General features: G+C 34.6%; 2 protein-coding genes across 4 annotated transcripts; both read right to left on the bottom strand.

The window, feature by feature from the left end:
* Positions 1-798: 798 nt before the first annotated feature.
* Positions 799-4830, bottom strand: LOC126691712 (serine/arginine-rich splicing factor RS2Z32). 3 transcript variants are annotated; one of them, XM_050386813.1, is made up of 7 exons: positions 4675-4830; positions 4092-4209; positions 3296-3335; positions 3063-3158; positions 2107-2294; positions 1872-1970; positions 799-1406 (listed from the first exon to the last, which is right to left on the bottom strand). In XM_050386813.1, the coding sequence occupies exons 2-7, from the start codon at positions 4199-4201 to the stop codon at positions 1001-1003; spliced, it is 939 nt and encodes a 312-aa protein (XP_050242770.1). In that variant the 5' UTR covers positions 4202-4209; positions 4675-4830; the 3' UTR covers positions 799-1000. The 3 variants fall into 3 exon arrangements, with proteins under 3 accessions (XP_050242770.1, XP_050242771.1, XP_050242772.1); XM_050386814.1 differs by having other exon boundaries at positions 1872-1967; XM_050386815.1 differs by having other exon boundaries at positions 3296-3580; positions 4675-4692.
* Positions 4831-11017: 6187 nt separating this feature from the next.
* Positions 11018-13750, bottom strand: LOC126691711 (ABC transporter G family member 20-like). The gene has a single exon (XM_050386812.1). The coding sequence runs from the start codon at positions 13565-13567 to the stop codon at positions 11318-11320; it is 2250 nt and encodes a 749-aa protein (XP_050242769.1). The 5' UTR covers positions 13568-13750; the 3' UTR covers positions 11018-11317.
* Positions 13751-22674: the final 8924 nt, after the last annotated feature.

The raw sequence follows: 22674 nt of genomic DNA, 5'->3' as shown, positions 1-22674 counted from the left end.
TTTTTTGGTTAATTGGACATCATTTTTAATAAGAGATATAAGTAAATTTATACAAACTCTATTTTTTATCTTCCTATTCTTTTTCTCAAATCAAACAAAAAGTGGCACAAAAGATTAAGTGACACAAAAAGTTAAGCGACTAAGTGGCACAAAAGATTTCTCTATTTTAGAGACTGTTGGACCTTCATTTTAAGGGTCTACTCTGTGAAATAAAGATAATTTCGGCTTTTGGAGAAGCTCTAAGATTCATAAGCCATTCATGATGCGTAGTAACTCAACTATGCATGAAAGCTCTAATACCTGTGTATTTGAGCATTGGATTTCAATGCCTAAGGCCGTTTGGATCACTTTCTAATACCTATATTGCTACTTGATGAAGGGAAAAATCATGTAGAAAAATCATGTAGATCTAGAGATTACCCAATTAATGGTCTGGTGTTTATCTGGTGACAATTATGAGAGTGAGTTTTGCACATAAAAGTACATATTTTTGTTTAAAACCGTCTGTATTGATTAGGATAAGAACCTACCTAAGATACCATATCTAAGGTCTTTCCACAAGTATCCCATTTCCTCGCAAAAACAAGTAAAACCAAACCCAATATCCTGGACAATATCACCATCACACCATCAATACCGTTAACCACCTAGTAACAGAACAATTAAAACCCCATATGGTGTAGACCAACTCCATAACTTTCAGTGCATTTGTTACAAGTAACTTATTTGATTAAGAATTAGAAGAAGTCAGTCTTTAAGTCTTGGGATTTCCAGTAACTACTTCCACACACAAGGAAAGAGAGAAGCATAAATCTTATAATACGAAAAATACCCAATTCAGAGTATCAAAAGTCTAAGTGCTCATTCATCCCAATTATCCTTACCTAGTTTTAAGATCAAGCAATTTTCATATGGGCATGAATTAAATCCGCAAGTACATTGGTCTAGTAGATGCCCATGTATATGCAAAGAGAGACTTCATGCTCCCCCACCAAACACTTCACGGTGTCTCGCTGCCTCGTGGAGACCTGCGGTTGTCATCATCTTCATCAACAGGGCTCCTATCATCTCTAGGGCTAGCACTGCGGCTGCGACCATTAGCTTCAGAAGGACTTCGATAACTCCTAATAGGACTCTCTCTTTCAGGGCTAACAGGACCTCCTCCACTCTTCCTCCTAGGGCTGTCACTGTAATCAGACCCATCTTGATCAGCAGCCAATCTGCTGTTTTTGGGAGATGGGGTATGTCTCTCCTGGGGACTGCCATAATCAGGTGTAAGGTTGCGCTTCCTCCCCTTGGAGGGAGGTGGACTTCTCCTTGGCTCAGGGCTCCTGTTGCGAGGACTCCGTGATCTCCTATCTTCACGCTCAAGGCTTCTATTTCTCCTTGCTGGGGATCTTGACGGGCTGGCAGGAAAACACGATCAAGTTATAAGGGGTATGCAAAACATATATGACAAAAAAATATTAAACAGGTTTTAAAACTGCATTTCTTTTGGATTGGGGTAAAATATATGCAAAACATATACTTTTATGCTTTTCTGTTCTCTCTTTTTATGACAACCCCCCCAGCCCCCAACCAAAAAGAATCTACTACACTTGGTTAAATGGCAGTAGCAACAGCACACTTTTAAATCCTTATGAAAAGTGAGGTTTAGCCACAGTGAGAGGGGGAAGAGGAAACTCTAACTAATGGCCTGAACTTTATGACACATGTTCCCCAGCTAATTGTGCAACCACTTTCTCTTAGGGATAACGACACACTTTTAAATCCTCTCATCATAACAACAGAAAATTATCAATTACAAACTACAAAGTCAGTTAAACACCAAAATCAAGAAACATCAAAGAACTGTACAGTCCATAGCTCACCTGTAGCTGCGACCTCGACTGTAACTTCGGCTACGGCTCCTGCCACGACGAGGAGAGCGAGATCTATCTGGTGATAGTGAATCACTTCTTGCACGGCTGCTATTAAAAAAAATAAATAAATAATATAAGAAATGTGAAGTGATAAACATCTTGCTTTAGCAATAGCTGGCTGACTCAGGAAAACACACACACAGCAGAGCAAACAAGTCAGGAACTCTTTGCAACAATAAATGACCTTAGCTTCTTGGGACTGTTCTTGCAGTTCTTCTCTATATGACCTCTTTCTCCACAACGATAACACTTGTTTTTCCAATCTCCAGCTTTGCAATCACGGGCCCAATGCCCATCAATGCCGCAATTAAAGCACCGCCCAGCTCCAGGAGGAGGACCTCTGCCCAAATATTCACGGGAACCACGTGGCCCCTGCTCCACATCAAAGCAACAAAAGAAAAAAAAGAAAAAAAATCAATCAGATTAAAAAAAATAGAAAAACGATTTACCAAAAATTAATTGATAGAAAGAAGAACATGAATAATCTTCCAACAGTGGACACTGGAATATGCCAACATACAATAATATGCTAATTCAAGTGCGAAAAATCTCCACAGTACTAGGAGAGGAATAAAGCAACCCATTCATATTTAAAACTTCCCATACAGGAGGTTAGGACCTTTAAACACTAAACCAGGTATCCAGAATACCAAATTGTGCAGGCTCTACAGTCATGGGGAAAAAAAATGAGAGCAGAAAATAAGAACAAGCATCAGATCATAATAACCAAAAATAAATTTATTTAACTTTGGAACATAAGGAATTAATTTAATAAAAGTAAAAGCATTACAGGCAATATACTAATAATGTCAAGAATAAGTTGGGAAAATTATTGATAATGTGTCCATTTAACTTTTTTTTTTGTTGTTGATAAATGATAACGTGTTCATTGACTTTCCAAAGAGGATCATATTTTGGGACATTTCAAAATGGAATAAGCTAAATGGTACAGGATGGAGGGGGAAAAAAGGCATGTCAATCATGATATGCGCAGTTCAACTGTGATGGCCAGTATGGCGAGGAGACACTTCTTTCACAAATTCTCTTTACCATACCACCATACCAATAGCATAAGTGTATTAAGGTTTGATGTAACATGACTCCTTAAGAATCATGATTCATGAGATTAAAAGATCTTACCCCTTTTGCAAACTCTACAATAATACGGCTTCCGTCAATATCCCGTCCATTTAGTTTATATTGAGCATCATCAGCATCTCGGGGATCACTAAATTCCTGTTAAAAAGAAGTGAGAGCAAAAACCCACAAAGGGACATCCATATTTTTTAATCTAAAATTCAACTCTCTCAAGAAAATAAAAAGCTTTTGATCTAAGCCTTAGGAAAAATAAAAATGGAAAAGAGGAAACTTACAACAAAGGCAAAGTCCCGCTTCATATCCACATCTCGTACTCTGCGGAAATGGTTGCCAGAAACAGTAAGGCCATCATTACTTAACTACTGCAAGTGTATGATACTTCGCCCCTCACAGACGAACTAAACACCAGTTTGAGATTGTTGCCATTTGCATAAAAACACGCATTAACATAACAGAAAGAATCGCGAAGTCCTTTAGACACTCGACAAGAATTTCCACCAATTCCACCAAGGCCACCCTCCCACCAAAGACTTCCCGGTTTGGGCAAAACCCCCAGAAACCTTCAACAAGATCATTCAAGTCAAATTAAATGACACCTAGGGGAAATTGTTCCCACACATAACATGATGAATAGTTAAGGTGATCCATACGCAAAACAAGCTTGGGAAAGACCTAAATGTCCTCTACACCTCAGTTGAAGACATACCCACATCCCCCGATTGATTGCTAACTTAAGGACTTACTATGTGATCCACATAACATATTAAGTTAAACTGTTGGGCACATACCACAAATAATGTGTTTAAATCTTCCAATATACAATAAGCTTAATAACACATTATGAGAAAAGACCATGATGATAGCATGATTTCTTCTCAAAAAAAAAATATAAAAAAATTTGTTGATAACGTCATTACCAAAATCAGAGAAGACTTTTACCTAAATTGATCGGAAAACAAGCATCAATTTTAGAAAAAGTTAAAAGAACTAAGCTAAGCTGATGAGGAGCTTCTGCATCTGGTTAAACACGCAATTCATATTTGTCAATTACTCAGGAGGGGAAAAAATTACCGTCCATATTTGTTGAAAAGGCGTTCCAGATCACGTGAACGTGTCCGAGAAGACAAGCGACCGACATACAGCCGCGTTTTGCTACCATATCGATCATCATAACGAGGCATTTTTCAAGCTATAACAAAGTAAAGCATAACATCAACAACCACAATAAGCCCCAATAATGAAAACAACCAAGTCTTGAACAATTCCAACATAAAAACACAGCAAAGTCACAAACAACTCTTTATCAGTCAGCAATAATCATAAAAACCCAAAATTATTTCATCCCAGTGACATCAAAAAAAAAAAACCCACACCCCCAAATCTGGCTTAGGTTTGAATCAAAGAAAAAAGACTCAACCTTGGAGGTTCATTGTTCTTTAGATAACAATCAGCATCACACAATATATACATAATTACGTGCAAAAACAAGTACTTGAATCCAATTCAACCTAATTAAACCCTAACCCATAATGCAAATTCAACAGCTTCAAAAGCGAGCTTAGACACAAATTTCTCATACAAAATCAAAATTAAAGACATCAGTGGACCCAAATCGACAAACAAGGCATGAATTTTATAAGAATTCGTAGCTTACCTTTACGGATGATTGTCGCAAAAATATTTTTGTTAACCCTAGAGCGTTCGAAACGGCACGGAGTTGGTGTGGATCTTTGTAATTTATAGAACGAAAAGCCGAGTTTTTAGTTTTTCACGGACCAGATTCTATTAATCCAACGGTCAAGATTAGATGATAACATGAGATTCACTGACACCGTGTGTGCGGTATGAGTGCCTCACCGGCCAATCAACTTCTAGCGTGTGTGGATAGTAGTACACTGGATATTTTTTCACTCTTTTACCTTTTTGTGGCGGAGGAAACTTTTAGTACGTGGAGCCATAATTTTAGTTATTTGACTCTACTAAAAATTATTTTATTTATTTTATCTTTTTACTTTATAGACCACCTAATATTAGTGGTTTTTTTTAACTTTCAACATAGTAAAATAATATAAATAATATAATAAAATAATATATCTATTACAATAAAATTTATCATTCTAATTCCCTAAAATTTATGTCTGATAATAAAAAACTATTATCAGAAGCGGACGTTATAAGTTGAAACTCTCTAAAAAATAAAAAAAAAAAAAAAAAAAACCCCTACAAATTTATCATTAGAATCAACAAATATAAATTCCTTGCAAACAGAAAATTCCAAACTGACATGGAAAATTTATCATTCCAATTCTAGCAAACTAGAAGCAAAAACACCAAATAAAAAACCCTAAACATTAAATGATGAAGAAGACAGAGACAACTCACTTGTAAATCAACAAGCAAGCTTTGAAGAAATTGGTTACCCAAATAAAGAAGAGAGGCCAAGATAGGGACATACTTTTGCCAATCACAACTCACGTGTGGCGAGTTGTGGGAAATTATGTGTCCCTAGCATTATTCCAACATTAACCTTCTCAACAAGCCCTTCAGGAGCCTTGTCGGACTAAGTAATAATAGCAAGAGTCTTCCCACCAGTCTTAATCTTCCACTGTTATACCACCACCTCATTGCCCACAACAATAACCATCTCTGTGCAATTCAACCAAGGCAACAGTATGCTCTGTTTGTTTCAACAATTATGTTTTCTATAAAATGAGTCATTTTCCATAAAACTATCTCATTTTCCCATATTTGGTAGCAACCCTAAATGAGTTGAAAAACAATCTCATAACTTCTCTTATTTAGCTTGCTGTGAAATAGAGTTGTTTTCCAATAAAATTTAGTGGAAAACAATCTCTTAAAATAAGCTATACTTTTTATGTTTGGAAAACAATTTCTTAAAATAAGCTATACTTTTTTATGTTTGGAAAACAATCTCTTAAAACAAGTCATACTTTTCATGTTGACAAAATATAGTTTTCCATTGACTCATTTATTCTAATGTTACCAAACACTGAAAAATATGGAAAACTATATTTACACAATGTTTTCCATCGAAAAAAAATATAGTGTAAAGTTAGCCACTTATACACGCATCAAACCAAATCATTTCAGAACTCAAACAAACTCCCAGATCTAAAATAAATTTCTAAATGCCAAAGAAAAAAAGTACAATAATTGCTTGCCTTGATCCATATTGAGGGGTTGGAGAAAGGAAATAGAGAGTTAAGGAGATGCATAAAATTTTTTGAGCCAAGCACCATGAAAAAATAAAATAAAGCTGTATTCGATGAAAGCTGTATGTATCTTGAGAAATCTCCCCTACCGATGCCTTTTACATCCCATAGTTTCAGCAGATCACTTAGCCTCGTTGATCTTTGGCGCAAGAGCGCTCGATTAGTGAGCTATTACACACTCTTTCAAGGGTGGTTGCTTCTAGGCAAACCTCCTGGTTGTCTCTGCACCCCTACCTCCTTTATCACTGAGCGGTTATTTAGGGGCCTTAGTTGGGATCCAGGCTGTTTCCCTCTCGATGATGAAGATTATTCCCCATCATCTCACTGGTTGACCTTGACCTCTATTATTTTGAGGTCATATCTAGTATTCATAGTTTGCCTTGATTTGGTACCCTTCTCGTGGCCCGCATTGAAAAAGTGTTTTACCCCTAGATGTCCAGTTAACTGCTGCACCTTAACGCATTTTGGGGAGAACCAGCTAGCTTTAGGTTCGCATGGCATTTCACCCCTAACCACGACTCATTTGCTAATTCTTCAACATCAGTCGGTTCGGACCTTCACTTAGTTTCACCCAAGCTTCATTCTGGTCGTGGATAGATCACCCAAGCTCAGGTCCATAACCAGCGACAATTGCCCTATGAAGACTCGCTTTCGCTACAGCTCCAGTGGATTCCCTTAACCAAGCCATGTAAAGAGACCTAATCTTGAGTGAAATAAATACCGCGACTTCGATCTTTTTCAATAGAATCATCATGTAGTGAATCAACAAAGGCTAAAGTGATTCCTCTTTCCCCTTCAAGTTTACCTACTACGATACCGAAATGAATATGATCTCCACCAGACATATGTAATGCTTTAGCTAGTACATGAAAGTGTATACCATGATTCTTTTGTTGATCAATAACTGCATGCATTGCATGATGGATGTGAAGAAGTAAATCATTATCTCGGCAATAATGAGCCAAGCTAATATTTGCAGTGAACCCCCCAGTTAAGTAGTCATGCATTATGATAGGAACTTTCAGTTTTATGGCAAATACAGCCCTTTTGATCATTTCTTCGCATGTACCTACAATAGCATTCAAGTAATACCCTTTGATTTCACCTGTTTCAGCCTGGCTTTATAAATTGCTTAAGCACAAAAAAGGAAATAGTCTCTCCAACGCATAAATGGTTGGGACTTAACGTTCTCATCAACTAATTTGATCTTGTTTTTGTGTTCTTGTTATAACTCTTGAAGCTCCCAAATTCACAAAACCATTTTTTTGATCTTGTTTCTTTTAATCTTGTTACTTTTTTTTTGTGTTTTTAACAGTGAAAGTACAGAGCTGGGTTACAAAAGTCCAACGAAGTGAATCTCAGGTGGGTAAAGTGCCAACTTTTAAACCATAAGTAGGCAACTTAAATTTCGACCAAACCATATGTGAGTAAATTGTAATTTTTCCTATAATAAAATTTGTAATATTTCTAACACCATTTTATAAATCTGGCCTTTTTACAATCAATGGGGTGAGGCCTTTTTTATAAGTGGCATAAAGTTTTTTATTAATGACACCTTCAGGCTTAGACCTTGAGTTGACTGGTTCATTGGTCCGAAAAAGAACCATAGGAGGAAAAATTGGAGGTTCATAGCTTTATAGATAGTTGAAGTTCTTTGAGACAAGCCCTGGACAACATGGAACGACCTTGATTTGTTTCAATTTATAATGGAAAAAACAGGTACTACCTGTTGAAATTGTCATTCTTTGTTGTTTAAAATGTTTTCAACAAAAGGGCATAAATTGACCATTTTTCCCCTTATAAATAAAGGTAATTTTTGATCAAATGAAAATGTGAACATCTAATCATCATATCATGTCATATATATTATGTTAAAGTGGAAGTAGGGAGAAAGTTCAATCAATAATCCAAATTATATTCTAATTGAATTTTAACTTTGCGCCAAGTGTTTGTTTAGCTACCCACAAATTTAAAGTCAAGTGTCTCCTATTTTAAATGGACTTCAATTATTTTTATATGTAGATTCATGAATCTTTAAAAAAAAAAAAAAAAAAACTCAATCAATAAATTATTACAATTCTATGTAAAATTTTGAATGTGTAATACTTCCAATGTACCAAAAACTATTTTAAATCAATCTAAGACTTCTTTTGTCTCATTCTATACCTTTATTTCCAATTTGAAACCACTTATATTCTATTTAAAATTAATCCATATTTTTCTTACACAAACTTATTATTAGTCTAAATATAAATATTAATTAAAAAGTATACCATATTCTAAAGATTGGTTTTTTTTTATATCTTATTTGAAAATGCACACATGAAATAAATTTATTACATCTCATATTAAGTTAAGAAGAAACATGTTGATCTATATTTTGAGGTTTTCCTATCATTTAGCTAAAAAAAAAAAAGCAACAAAAATATTAAAAAAAAAAAAAAAGAATGAAATTTTTTGCATGTTCTACCAAATGATATTCTATATGTATACACAATAAAATTTGAACATATGTCGTCCTCTCTGTGATAATTGTCTATATTATAATGTCAAGGCATAGACTAGTTTTTAATGCAGGTATAGTTCGAACCCCTACCAAATAATATTCTTATAAGTTTTTTTTTTTTTTTTTTTTTTTTTTTTTTTTTTTTTTTTAAGTGTTGACAAAATATAAGAACCATCAATGGCATTTAACATAGATAGAAGTTTTAATATGTATCTAATTATGTATCGATAAACAAGTTAGTTGCAATTATCTATAGTAGCAATGTGTCACTGAGCCTAGTAACATAAGCTTGTTGCCTAGTGGGGTATTAAGGTGGTTGGATCTATTTGTGAATTGCTAAGGTAAAATCATGCCCCAGGTCCATGGGTTTAGTGGGCCAACAACCCCTACATAGGTGGGTAGCAATCACTCATAGTAGCAATGTGTCAATGTAGCATATACATATAATTGCTTGATTTTTCGTTTCTTTTTGCTGGTATGGATGGTGAATACTGGATACTCGGAAGTTGTTGGATGGGCCGGATGTAGGCTGGGTTAGTACATTGTCATGCCACTTTGCAGATCTAAACAGGAACAAATTCTGAGCTTGAGCCTTTTAGCCCAAGGATAAACTAGTAGGGCCTAACATAGAAAGTGTCCCTTTTTATGAATTGGGCCGCAAAGTTGTCCAGTGCCCGTTGGATCAAAGTTGTCCAATGCCCGTTGGATCTGGCACCCTTTCTTCTGGTCCAATAGAAACTTAGTGTGTGTTTGCTCCAAATTAAAAAACTAACTTATTTTACAATTCAACTTATTTTTGTTATTATTTTGAGCTCTATTACACTTTTTGGTACTATTCATAAGTCCTATTATACTATTTCAGCTAACTTTTACCTTTATTTATCGTATTTTCAGTAAAAAATTTTCAATTTCAACAAAATAAGCGGATCCCAAACAAACCCTTAATGTGATTACTCTCCCTCCCAATCTAATTAGACTGTTACTCTGTGCAGCACAATTGATGCATGCTCCTCCTATTTTAATTATTAGTTCACATAGAAGCTTGATTAGTTGGGTTCTAGTGGTCAAGTATCTCGTTCACCTTGCTGTTGTGCTTGGTTTCAAGTAGTGTGGGCCTCATTAGCACTGGGCCACAGGCCAATGTGATCATGCTAATTATGTTATCTGCAAAAATAGAATTGAGAATAGGGAGCACATTTTCTTTGAATGCCCCATATCCAAGAGAGTATGGAGAATTATTATGGGCTGGTGTTTGATTCTATATTAAATAGAGCTTCCTGTCGCTCTTGGAGAATTTTTTTTCCTGCTGGCTTCTAGCATATTGCTTTGACATTTCTTTTGTTCTCTAATATGTGTTATTGTGTTATTGTGTTTTTTTTTTTTTTTTTTTTTGTGTTGCTGGCTGTTCCAGTTGTGCTTTTGTAGTGTCTTTGTAATGAATTGATGTATCAATTTTCTTGAAATAAAAGAGCAAAAACATTAGAAGGTGGGGAAAGGAAGAAGAAGAAGACGAAGATAGGGAAAGAGAGAAATAGGGGTGGGGTAGGTGGAATCGTAAGGTGATGGCCCTGATGAGAAATGCAAAAAGGAACGAACAAAAAAAGAAAGGGAAATGGATTGGATTGAATAGAGGAGACAGAGAAAATAAAAGGACAAAAAAAGAGTGACAGATTTTTTTTTGGGGTGACAAATGGCTATGGTTGGGGTTTGTGGCTAAGTTTAATTGGAGGAAGAGATTGTTCTTAGATAATAGAAGATTTTGTTATTATTATTATACAAGTGATTTTATTTTTAAAAATATATTTATTAATGTGTTTTGTTATTATTATATAGGTGATTGTATTTAAGTAGATATTATTTTATTAAGATTTTAAATTTTTTATTTTTGAGATTTAATGTAATTGTTGTCAATTATAATGTATGTCAATTTTGATGTATACAATTAATAAGAAACAATTATTTTTTGTTACCTTATTCATCCTCATAAAAATGGTTAAATGTGCCAAAAATGCATTATTTATTTTTCAAACCAAACGCAATTCCATTCAGCAAAATTGTCTTTAAGAAAAAGTTTTAGCATCATACCAAACACAATTTTTCAGAAAAACACACTTCACAAAATGCATTTTTCTGAGTAATCTTTCCAAACACTACCTAAGGGAAATTTTGTCTTATGCTTTATTTATTTATTTATTTTTTTTACAGTCTTGTGCTTTTTTAGTAGCATGATGCATATATTAGTCTCTTTTACAGATTCATAAACAAAATAAAAATGCTGAACATATATTATATGGTAACAAATGTTGTGAAATATTACAGGTTTACATTGAAGGCAAGTGGGATCAAGGAACAATTAGATCCCATCTTTGCAGACAAATTCAACTTTTTTTTTTTTTTGGCTGAATGTAAGCAAATTCAACTAACTAACAAAAGTTTATCCCAAAAAATTAAAAAAAGACAGTAACAACAATTAATTAATTATTAAAACAAGAATCTTTTACTCACGAGGCCACCATAGATTTTTGTAGCTCTTCCAACCCTCCTAACAATTTTGTCTTTTACCTCCTCTTGTTCTTGCTCCCAAGCAACAAAGAAAAATAAAACAAAATCCTAAAGAAAAAACCCCAAGCCAAAGTGATCCACAAACAGTTCCACTTGCTTATATCTGTGATTCCCTGTTGCTTTAGTATATCAGAACCCGTGGTCACACAAGTTGTGCTCGTGATGTTCATGCCCAATGTATTGCTAATGCTCTTCAACAGGTTCACCTTAACCGAGTCTGGCACTAACCTAAGTGGCGTGTTATCGAACATTTGGACTCCTCTGACAAAGCACTTCACTGGGTCATCGAACTCGTTTTGCAAAACACCTTCATAGGGGTACTTCACCAGAGAAAGATAATGGAACCAAAGCCAGTAGACTGGGATTCGATCCCTGGTAATGAAAAACCCACTGAACAATAAAAAGTAAGCTAAGATAGCAACCACAACTGTGTAACCCAACATGACATGAGCTACTACCCCTGACAGAAACGTTACGAACGAACTTCCAGCCCAAAACGATGCGAAGATTGTGAGGAGGAAAAAGAAGAACCCTGAGAGTCCACCAGCTAGGCCAACTGCCCAGAAAGTAATGGCTGCGAAGGTGAAAGAGAGGAAGATCAAAGAAGGGATTGAAATGATAGAGTGAGCAAGAACGTAGGAAGATCGACGATAAGCATTGTAAGCTGTTTCTCTCATGAAAATGTAACGCTCTTGAAGGAACACAGGGATGGCTTCAGCACAAGTATAAAAGGTTGTGGACATAGCGAAAGCGAAGAACCCTAAACGCTCTTGTGCTCCTCTTGGTGAATTATCGAGCCGCCAGAACATGGTGGCTAAGATAATCCCAGTAAGGAGCACTGCACCGAGTCTGATTCCGAAAAGTTCAGGCATTCTGCTCGAGTTTGTAAGGGACCGTTTGGCTACGACCATCATTTCAATCCAGCATGGGTTGGCAAAAGTTGGGACCGAAGATGTGAGACCGGTGGTATTGTTTGGTGCACCAGAGACTAATTTTCCTCTCGAAATGCTTGCGCTTATAGCGTCTTTGAGGGACAGCTTTGGACCGTTGTGGAAGTCGTTGTTTCCTTGGTTCTTCTTTGATTGCCATGACTTGCTGAATTCGACTAAGTTCTTGGTTCCTTCCGGATCTTCTTCGAGCTCTCGAATCAGATCGAGGGCGAACTCAGTTCGATTCTCGTTCTCTGGTATTGGGTGTCCAAACTCGGCGAAGAAGTGAGGTAAGCTCGTTGGAGAGCCGCTGAACACGGTTTGTCCGTGTGAGAGGAAGATCAAGCGGTCTAATAAGCTGAGAATTCTGGAACTGGGTTGATGTATCGACATGATGACAATGCTTCCACTCTGAGCAATTCGCTGCAACACTTTCACTACCATGAACGCACTAGTCGAGTCGAGCCCAGAAGTGGGCTCGTCGAGAAAAAGGAGTATTGGGTCATGAATGATATCGATTCCAATCGAAACACGCCTACGCTCACCACCGGAAACGCCTCTATGGCCTTCATCACCAATCACAGTCTTGGCTGCATTTCGAAGGCCTAATTGGTCGATTAGCGCCTGAACTCTGGCTCTCTTCTTTGACTTCGAGAGTGATCGAGGGAGCCTAAACTCGGCTGAGAACATGAGCGTTTCTTCCACAGATAACATAGGAAACAAAAGGTCATCTTGCATAACATACGCAGAGATCACTTTCGAAAGACTCGACTCCAACACTTCACCATTCAAAGTCACAGACCCTTTGAGGCTTTCTTTTGAAATTCGATCAGCAAGAGCATCGATGAGCGTTGATTTCCCAGACCCACTAGCGCCAAGAACAGCCATGATCTCTCCCTCTCTGGCTTCCCCAGAGATATCATTCAGTAAAACCTTGGTGTTAACCCTGATCTTACTACTCTCCACCGCTTCCAAATTATTTAACGACTTGTCGTTTCGAGAGAAGCATGAGGAAAACGACATCTTCTGGCGAACCTTGACACTGTAGGTGAGGTTTTTGAATGAAAGAACAAAAGGGTAAGATGAAGATACGGAGCTACATGCGTATGAGACATCGAGGACTCGATGAGGGCGTGGTGTGTTGGGGCCAGAAGTGTCTGACTGTGCATCCTCGACTCGCTTCAAGAGCTCGCCGAGCGTGGGGGAGAGGTGTCGTTTACACGAGAGTGGCTTGAGCTCCATTGTTTGGGTTTGGTTGAAGAAAGAGAGCTCGTCATCGGCTATTTTTGGTGCTGTTGTTGTTACTGCCGATGACATGTTTGAGGGTACTGCACGAGAGATTCGTGTGTGTTGTGTTGTTGGGGTTTAGGCAGAATTTATAGTAAGTAAGGCAAATAGAGAGAAAGGATGTTTGGTGATTTTTAAGTATCCAACCGTTGCGTAATGTGGTACAGTAGGTGAGAGGAGTTGTGCAGCTTGCTAGTTTACATTTCTACCAAGTCAAGTCTTGAGGGTGAAGGCTTCATGAGTTTTTTTTTTTTCTTTTTTGTTTTGTTTTGCTACTGCTTCATGAGCTTTACTAACGACAAATTCAGCGTCTAGAAGTTCCAAACAAAACTTTAGAAATTTGACAACCAACCTCTCACGAGCTTGGTTGAATAATGTTAGCAAGGCGGTAAAATTCACAACGATATTAATGAGTTGTGATTGATGTAGTTATGAATTCACTATTTACAGCTTAGCGTATCCGTAAGTTGTGTGTTTTATTGTGGTATTAGCATTATTATGAATTCACTATTTACAGTTTAGCGTATCCGCAAGTTGTGTGTTTTATTGTGGTATTAGCATTATTCTCATTATTGTTGGAGTTTTATTGTGGTATTAGCATTATTCTCATTATTGACATGGAAAATGTTAAGATCATAATTTTTTATATGGGTCAGATTTAGATTTAGTGTTCAGTAGCACTGGATCCATTGAAATGATGACATGTATCTACCTTTAAATACGTGTTACCGTCTGATTGGGTCCAGTACACTAGATACACTAAACCTAAACCAAGTCCTTTTTATGTAACTTGCCTATGTGACAAGTTGTTAAGGGTAGAGTAAAAGTGATGAGTCTATATGAGTCCATAACTTTATCTCTCACACCTCACTATATGGACAAATTGTAACAAAAATGTGTGAAAAGTTGTAGTCCTAACATTTTTGTACTATCGTTTTGTCAAATATTTAACCAAAAAAAGAAAGAGTTATTTAAATTAACCACGATATTTATCACACTATCCTATATGCATGTTAGATTATGATTTGTTACCTACCACTTTTACATTAATCCACCATTTTTTTTCTTCATTTGCCACAAATTAAGGCAAAATTATGACATAATAGGTTGTGGTCCTAAATTTTTTTATAGAAAGAACATGTTTGGGTTGCTCTAACAAAGTTTTCCTTTAAACCCTTTCAATAAAATCTTCTCCAATCTGATGTGACTATTCATTAACCTATCTATGTACATACACATAACTTGGCTCATTGGACTACTTATTGCAAATTTGCAATTGAGATAGTTCCTTTATCATCTCTTCTCTTCTTACGTAGGTTTTTCTCACCGAAGCAAGAGATGGGTTTGGACACATTCTTATGATTTCTTCTTAATATATTATCTTTATTCATAAAACAAGTATTAAACCATGTGATTTCTTAAATAATTTAAAAAAGTTATAGATGACTTTTAAATTGGTCATGCAATTAAAAAAATAGGTGGAAAATTATATGAATTGCCATTCAGTTTGAGGTACTTGGTTACTTCATTTTTCCATTTTTAGGATTTGTTTTGATTCTTTTCTATTCTTAATAAAATTTAAAATAAACGCTCCATTTGTTTTGAAATAAAAAATATTAATTATAGAAAATGTTTTCCCATTTTCAAATATTTGTTTGCAGGTAAAATGTGGTTAAACTTATAAAATATTTTTCGTTGATCATCAAATCCTTTATAAAAATTTGTAAAACATTTTACCTTTAAAAATTTGGTAAAACAGTTTACAAAAAAACACAGTGGCTTCCTTCACCCCATCTAGTGGTTAGGTCACTTGTTTGATGGGTTGGGCAACTAGTGCCAGTGGTCTGGTGGTTGGAGCCGCCACTTCGATGACCGACATAAGGGTCCCATGGTCAGAGCTACCCCTCTAACTACCAGTGTCAACAATCTAGTGGCTGAAGCTATTGTTTTGACGATCGGTGCTAGCAGTTTGATCATCGGAAACACCATTCCAACGGTGGTCACCATTAGTCTAATTGTTGGAGCCATCATTCCGACTAGACATGGCAAAACGGGTCAGACCCGTTTTGACCCGACCCGTTTGACCTGCAACCCGTTTGACCCGTAACCCGATTGACCCGTTTAAAAATGACCCGTTTTGACCCGTGACCCGTTTTGACCCGCGACCCGATTGACCCGCGACCCGATTGACCCGACCCGAACCCGAACCCGAACCCGACCCGCACGTTTTGCCACGTTTACCAATGTTGAGTAGATTTAGATTGAGGTGTAATTTTTATAAAATATTTACTTATTCTTTTTTACTTAATATGTTATGTACTCCATTATAGTTTGTTATTTTTTACTTGCCACCTTTATTTTCTCTTCCTACTTTAAATAGATTAAAGATTATACTAAGATTAGTTTCTAGAAAGCTGGAACAGGAGTTGCACCAAATTTGGGTATCAATTCAAGTGTTTAGTGGTAATTGGTAACAATATCACTAGTGAGAATCTAATCACAATTAAGGAACTCATAAACAATTGACAGATTGCATCTATTTCCAAAAAAAAAAAAAAAAATTGTTTGAAAAATACGGGTCAACTCGACCCGACTCACGACCCGACTCAACCCGCGACCCGTTTGACCCGCAACCCGATTGACCCGTTTTAAAAATGACCCGTTTTGACCCGTGACCCATTTAACCCGCAAACCCGATTGACCCGACCCGAACCCGACCCGACCCGCCCGTTTTGCCACGTCTAAATTCCGACTGTTAGTTCCAGCGGTCAAGTCAGTGGATCTCCAACACCAACAGTTTCGGTGGCTAAGCCACTGATTTTGGTAGTTTGCTTGAAAAATTTTAATTGTCATACTAAACACCTGAATATATTTTATGAAAAGTATTTTACATGTATAACTTTTTATTTGTAACTTTATGTTTGAAAATATTTTACTTCAAGAAAAAAAGATCGAAAATAGACTTCATTTTTCATGTGTATTCCTTATATCTATTGAGAAATGTGGTGCAGTGAAAGCAACTATAATGGAAGGTATTTTTTATACAAAGTTTGCGCATAAAAGATTTGTATGAGGTTACTTTAATAATCTGTAATCTTATAGTCTAATATATCCAACTATTTTATCTAAATTTAGTTTCAACAAAATCAATTGTGGACAGTGACCTTGTAGATAAAAGTTTTAGACGGACACAGATTTGTGAAATCAGTCGAAATGATCTACAGGAATTCTATAAAGAATAATAAGAAAAAAATTTTAGACAAGATTTTTCAAATAGTTTTAATGTCTTTGAAATCGTAAAGCTGTCTTTTTCTATCACCTTCCCTCCCAGGATTTCCTCGCAATCAGCAAGGAATAAAAAACACATTCCTATTTTTAAATTATAAATAAATTTTTTTGTTTGAAACCTAAATAATTTTATACTATTACCAAGAAACCTAAAACTTTATCGTTGAATTATAACACAAATGACTCATTTTTTAATTGTAAAAGTAATGTGTAGGATGAGATTTTGAATTCAAGAGTTACTGGATAGTGGATACATGTGTGAATTTCTAGTGGATGAAAAATAATCTAAAACTTTGATAGACACTATAGACAACAAGCTTTATGAAAGAATTTCCAGTACACCTATATACGGAAGAGGAATGATCAGTCTTTGATTATTTTCATTATTTTTTATTTGAAACAAGATATTATTTATTATTTGATCATTCAACAAATTATCTATAAGATTTTTTGTGTTTCACTTGACGCTTTATAAATCATATATAGTATGCCATGTAATTCATTTTTTTTTTAAATTTAAATTTTAGTTATTTTATAAAGAAAATCAAATAAATTCACAATAAATTGTGATTGATAGAATCATAGAACATAAAGTGTGCGTTTGGCATGACTTAATTTTGCCATCTTATTTTACTATTTGGTTTATTTTTGCTATTATTCATAGGTTTCACTGCACTTTTTGGTACTATTCATAGGTCCTATTGTACTATTTCAACTAACTTTTACTTTTATCTATAGTACTTTCAACAAAAAAGTTTTCAATTTCAGCAAAATAAGCGGATTCCAAACCGACCCTTAGTATGGTATAAAATTTGTATTCAACTAATTGGGTAGTTTTCCCAGAGATGAAAGGATAGAGATGTGGTCAATTCGCTTCCTAAATGCAATAAAACAATGATAATTACATCCATTGCAATTGGATTTTTAATATTTATATGGTTTTGTTCACTAAATATCTTTGCAAAAGCGAAGTTTGAAAAAAAAATTGTAATCATGCCCCCACAGCTTGGTAGTGTGTCAAAATCAAAGAAAACCACACTGTTATCCATATGATTTTTCTTCCTAAATGCCAAAATCGTTTATTGGATATTCCAAAATTTACTACACTTGCTTTTGTGAATTTGGGACACTTTTATTATTTATCAATAAATTTAGTGTAGGTGGGAATTGAACCCTAGATCTCTTATACAACCATTAGAGACTTTACTAATTGAGCTAACTGAAACCCACTGCCCTTAATTAATTTCAATTGCATTATTATTGGACTACTAGTCGCTCTGCTTTTATGGCAAAGTGGTTACCTACGCCTCCTAATCTAATCTCCACACGCATTCATTCCCTTCACGAAAAAGTATTCTGGTACATGACGTGCTCTTATTAATAGGGAGTTCTTTTTCTTGATTGTACTTAACCATACTTCATTTCGAGCTCTTTTTTCTCATGCAATTGAGATTATGGTAGGTAAGGATGTTATATCTGCTGTGGACCGAATTAGTTGAGTGTTTATCTCTTTATCTACCATGGACTGTCTGCATGGTTAGTGTTTGTAGGCAAGAAAACAAGCTTTTATGTTGGTCCTCTCATCACCTATTACCTATACTCTCACTTTATAAAATATTTTCCCCAAATGCAATTTGTGTTATTTCTTGGCTTAGTGTTTTCCCAAATGCACTTACTTTTCTAGATGAACATGTTTCTTTCCTATGTTAGAATAGCTTGTTACTACTCCCTTTGCCTTTCACTAATCTGAATCTAAATTAATTTCAGCAAAATACAAAACTCAAAAACCCAAATAAGTTGCTGACAAACAGTAGCGGTTCCAGGAATTTTTTCTAGGGTGGTCATGAATAAACTTAAATTAAACAAAATATAATAAAAAGATAAATTCATATATTGACAACAACCAAAAAAAAAATACATGAAGTCTTACAATTTTCTTTTACGATTTTTTTTTTTTTAAAATCGTTGCATGATAATCTCATTATCAATGCTACAAGCTACATTTTTTTCAAAATTTTAGTTAAATAAAATTTTTCTTGTATTTTTCTTTTTGTTTGTAAGGGCTCAATAAATTGTTGAGGAACAAAGTTTGAGGACAAAATTTGGCTACAAACTTAGTTGTAGCTTAAAACTACAACTTTCACTAAACAAATTAACATGACTACATATTTTAAAAATCTAACAATTGAATTGTATGTTCTTTATGTTCTTAAAACACATGTCAAATTTCATGTCAATTGGATGTTATTTACTAACTGGTCCATAAATATAAAATTTTATATTTATCTACCTTTAAAAAAAAATTTTGGGAACATCCTGAATTTTTTTTATGCCAATAAAATTAAATTTTGGTCCATAATTTGAGCAACTTAACAATATATTAAGGTATTTCAAGCAAAAAGAACCACATGTTTTTATATTCTTTTAAGTCTATACTACGACTTTACTTTTAGTTTTTGCTTTACCCAACACACTCTTATTGTATGACTATTTTTCTCAAAAATATTATAATATATATTAGGCTATTTGGTCAAAATCACGTAAATTTAGCTTTTTTTCATTGTATAACTACTTTTCTTTTTTCTTTTTCCAATAATTTTGATTAAAAAAAATAGTAGTTTTAGTTAATTAAGTGAATAAACTTAAAAAAGTTACTTAATTTTTATATAACATCAATTAATTCATTATATATATATATATATAATAAACTTTTTATTTTTATGATTATAATTAAACATGTGACTGTCCATTCTAAGAAAATTTGATTAAATTTACATGAAAAGTGTCACTAAATATTATGTTTTTACATTTTGCTATCATATTATTAGTAATAAACTTATTATATTTTTATTTATATAATTTAAAAATTTATTAATTATATTATTTATGATGTCACCGGTTCGACCATCGATCAGATCTCGGTTCGACCAAAAAACCAATAATCAGTCTCATTTCCGGTTCTTTCACCATACTGGTTTATAAAACCATGGAAAAAACCCCCCCCAAAAAAAAAAAAAAAACCCTTGAACAAAAATCTGGAAAAAAAAAATTATAATAAAACCACTAACAAGGCCCAAACCAAATGCCCATAGAAAAGCCTAGTACAAAATCAATCTCATCTCAGATTAAGACTATCACTACTCCAACACCAACACGATTACCTTTTTAATTCAACAAATATTAAAAAAAAAAAAAAAGTCCTCAGTGCCTCGCGGATTCACAAGTCATTAAACAATTTAAACTAAAACTAAATCAAACCTAAAGGTTAAAAAGAAATAAGAAACTCACTTGCTCTCCCCAGCCATCGCTGTTCATCCCTGTTCAGCAACACTAACAACAACCACAACTAAACTCCACAAGCTTTATGTTGTAAAACTTTTTGTATTTGCGTGTTTTTTTTTTTTTTTTTTTTTTTTTTTTGTTGTTGTTGTCAGTATATAAAGTTTTCTTTTATTAGATTGTGTAATTTATGCTTGTTGAGGAACATCTTAAAAAAATTCTTGGAGCCGCCATTGACCCTGGCCATAAGGTGGCGCCGCCCTTGGAAATTCGTCATCCTCATATCGGACTAAGTGCTAAGTTTCTTACAGGCAGCATTAGTTTTTTGATTGAAACCTTCAACCGCCTTAAAATTAACCATACAAAGGACTGAAAGGAGGACCACTCTGGCCATAAGGTGGCGCTGCCCCTTGAAATATGTCATCCTCATATCGGACTAAGTGATAAGTTTCTTTCAGGCAGCATTAAATGTTTGATTGAAACCTTCAATTGCCTTAAAATTAACCATACAAAGGACTGAAAGGAGTCTAATTATCTTGCTTGCCCCTGTGATTGGTAACACAAACTCGATTATTGGTCAATGGGGAAACTATGATAGCTAATAGCTTCAATAATTGTAAAAGTCAATTAATGAAGGGGGAACACAACTTGACTTTTTCCCTCCAAACAATAGAAGTTGAAAATCTCCTAAGAAAATTTGATTAAATTTACATGAAAAGTGTCACTAAATATTATGTTTTTACATTTTGCTATCATATTATTAGTAATAAACTTATTATATTTTTATTTATATAATTTAAAATTTTATTAATTATATTATTTATGATGTCACCGGTTCGACCATCGATCAGATCTCGGTTCGACCAAAAAACCAATAATCAGTCTCATTTCCGGTTCTTTCACCATACTGGTTTATAAAACCATGGAAAAAACCCCAAAAAAAAAAAAAAAACCCTTGAACAAAAATCTGGAAAAAAAAAATTATAATAAAACCACTAACAAGGCCCAAACCAAATGCCCATAGAAAAGCCTAGTACAAAATCAATCTCATCTCAGATTAAGACTATCACTACTCCAACACCAACACGATTACCTTTTTAATTCAACAAATATTAAAAAAAAAAAAAAATCCTCAGTGCCTCGCGGATTCACAAGTCATTAAACAATTTAAACTAAAACTAAATCAAACCTAAAGGTTAAAAAGAAATAAGAAACTCACTTGCTCTCCCCAGCCATCGCTGTTCATCCCTGTTCAGCAACACTAACAACAACCACAACTAAACTCCACAAGCTTTATGTTGTAAAACTTTTTGTATTTGCGTGTTTTTTTTTTTTATTGTTGTTGTTGTCAATATATAAAGTTTTCTTTTATTAGATTGTGTAATTTATGCTTGTTGAGGAACACCTTAAAAAAATTCTTGGAGCCGCCATTGACCCTGGCCATAAGGTGGCGCCGCCCTTGGAAATTCGTCATCCTCATATCGGGCTAAGTGATAAGTTTCTTACAGGCAGCATTAGTTGTTTGATTGAAACCTTCAACCGCCTTAAAATTAACCATACAAAGGACTGAAAGGAGGACCACTCTGGCCATAAGGTGGCGCTGCCCCTTGAAATATGTCATCCTCATATCGGACTAAGTGATAAGTTTCTTTCAGGCAGCATTAAATGTTTGATTGAAACCTTCAACTGCCTTAAAATTAACCATACAAAGGACTGAAAGGAGTCTAATTATCTTGCTTGCCCCTGTGATTGGTAACACAAACTCGATTATTGGTCAATGGGGAAACTATGATAGCTAATAGCTTCAATAATTGTAAAAGTCAATTAATGAAGGGGGAACACAACTTGACTTTTTCCCTCCAAACAATAGAAGCTGAAAATCTCCTAAACTCTCACTAATTTTTTTTAAAGAAAAAAAATTATTTTTAGATAAGATAGAATTTCTAACCTATAACATTCGCTTAATGATTATTTACTGCTTTTTATTATCAAACTAAAATATTAATTGATTTTTGGTAGAGATAGATTTTGAACCACAAATTTCTTATATGACGACAAGAAATTTTATCAGTCAAATCAACTAAAACTCTCCATAAGTTATCAATTATCACGTACAAATTTAAACTTTTGTATTATTTAAAAAAAAAAACATTTTTATTAAAAAAGAGAGAGGAGAGAATTGGTGAAGAGGAGCTTTTGCATAAATCAAAGAGAAAACTTGTTGCACGTATGAGTTTTTTAAGTGCCCTCCAACTTGGTGCACTACAAACCAATGGTTATGATCACCCTCTTAATGCATGACAGCCAAATTTTAGAACATTTGTCTATAGATTGTGCAAATTATACCTGGTGTAAGTCTAAGTAATGTTACACCACCCAATAACTTGTTATTAAATTAATATTTTGAAATTCCAACCGTTGAACTACATGTTTTATATGTTCTTAATATGCATGCCAATTTTTATATCAATCGGATGTTATTTACGATTTGATCTATAAATTCATCTTTTATGCATTATTTTAAACTATAAAAAATTGAATTTTAATAATTGATTGATGGCATGGCTATT

This window comes from Quercus robur, chromosome 7 (assembly GCF_932294415.1).
Source record: "Quercus robur chromosome 7, dhQueRobu3.1, whole genome shotgun sequence".
In the NCBI taxonomy this organism is placed as follows: Eukaryota; Viridiplantae; Streptophyta; class Magnoliopsida; order Fagales; family Fagaceae; genus Quercus; species Quercus robur.
Note: the sequence above shows the minus strand (reverse complement) of the source record. Positions and strands in the feature narration are given on the sequence as shown.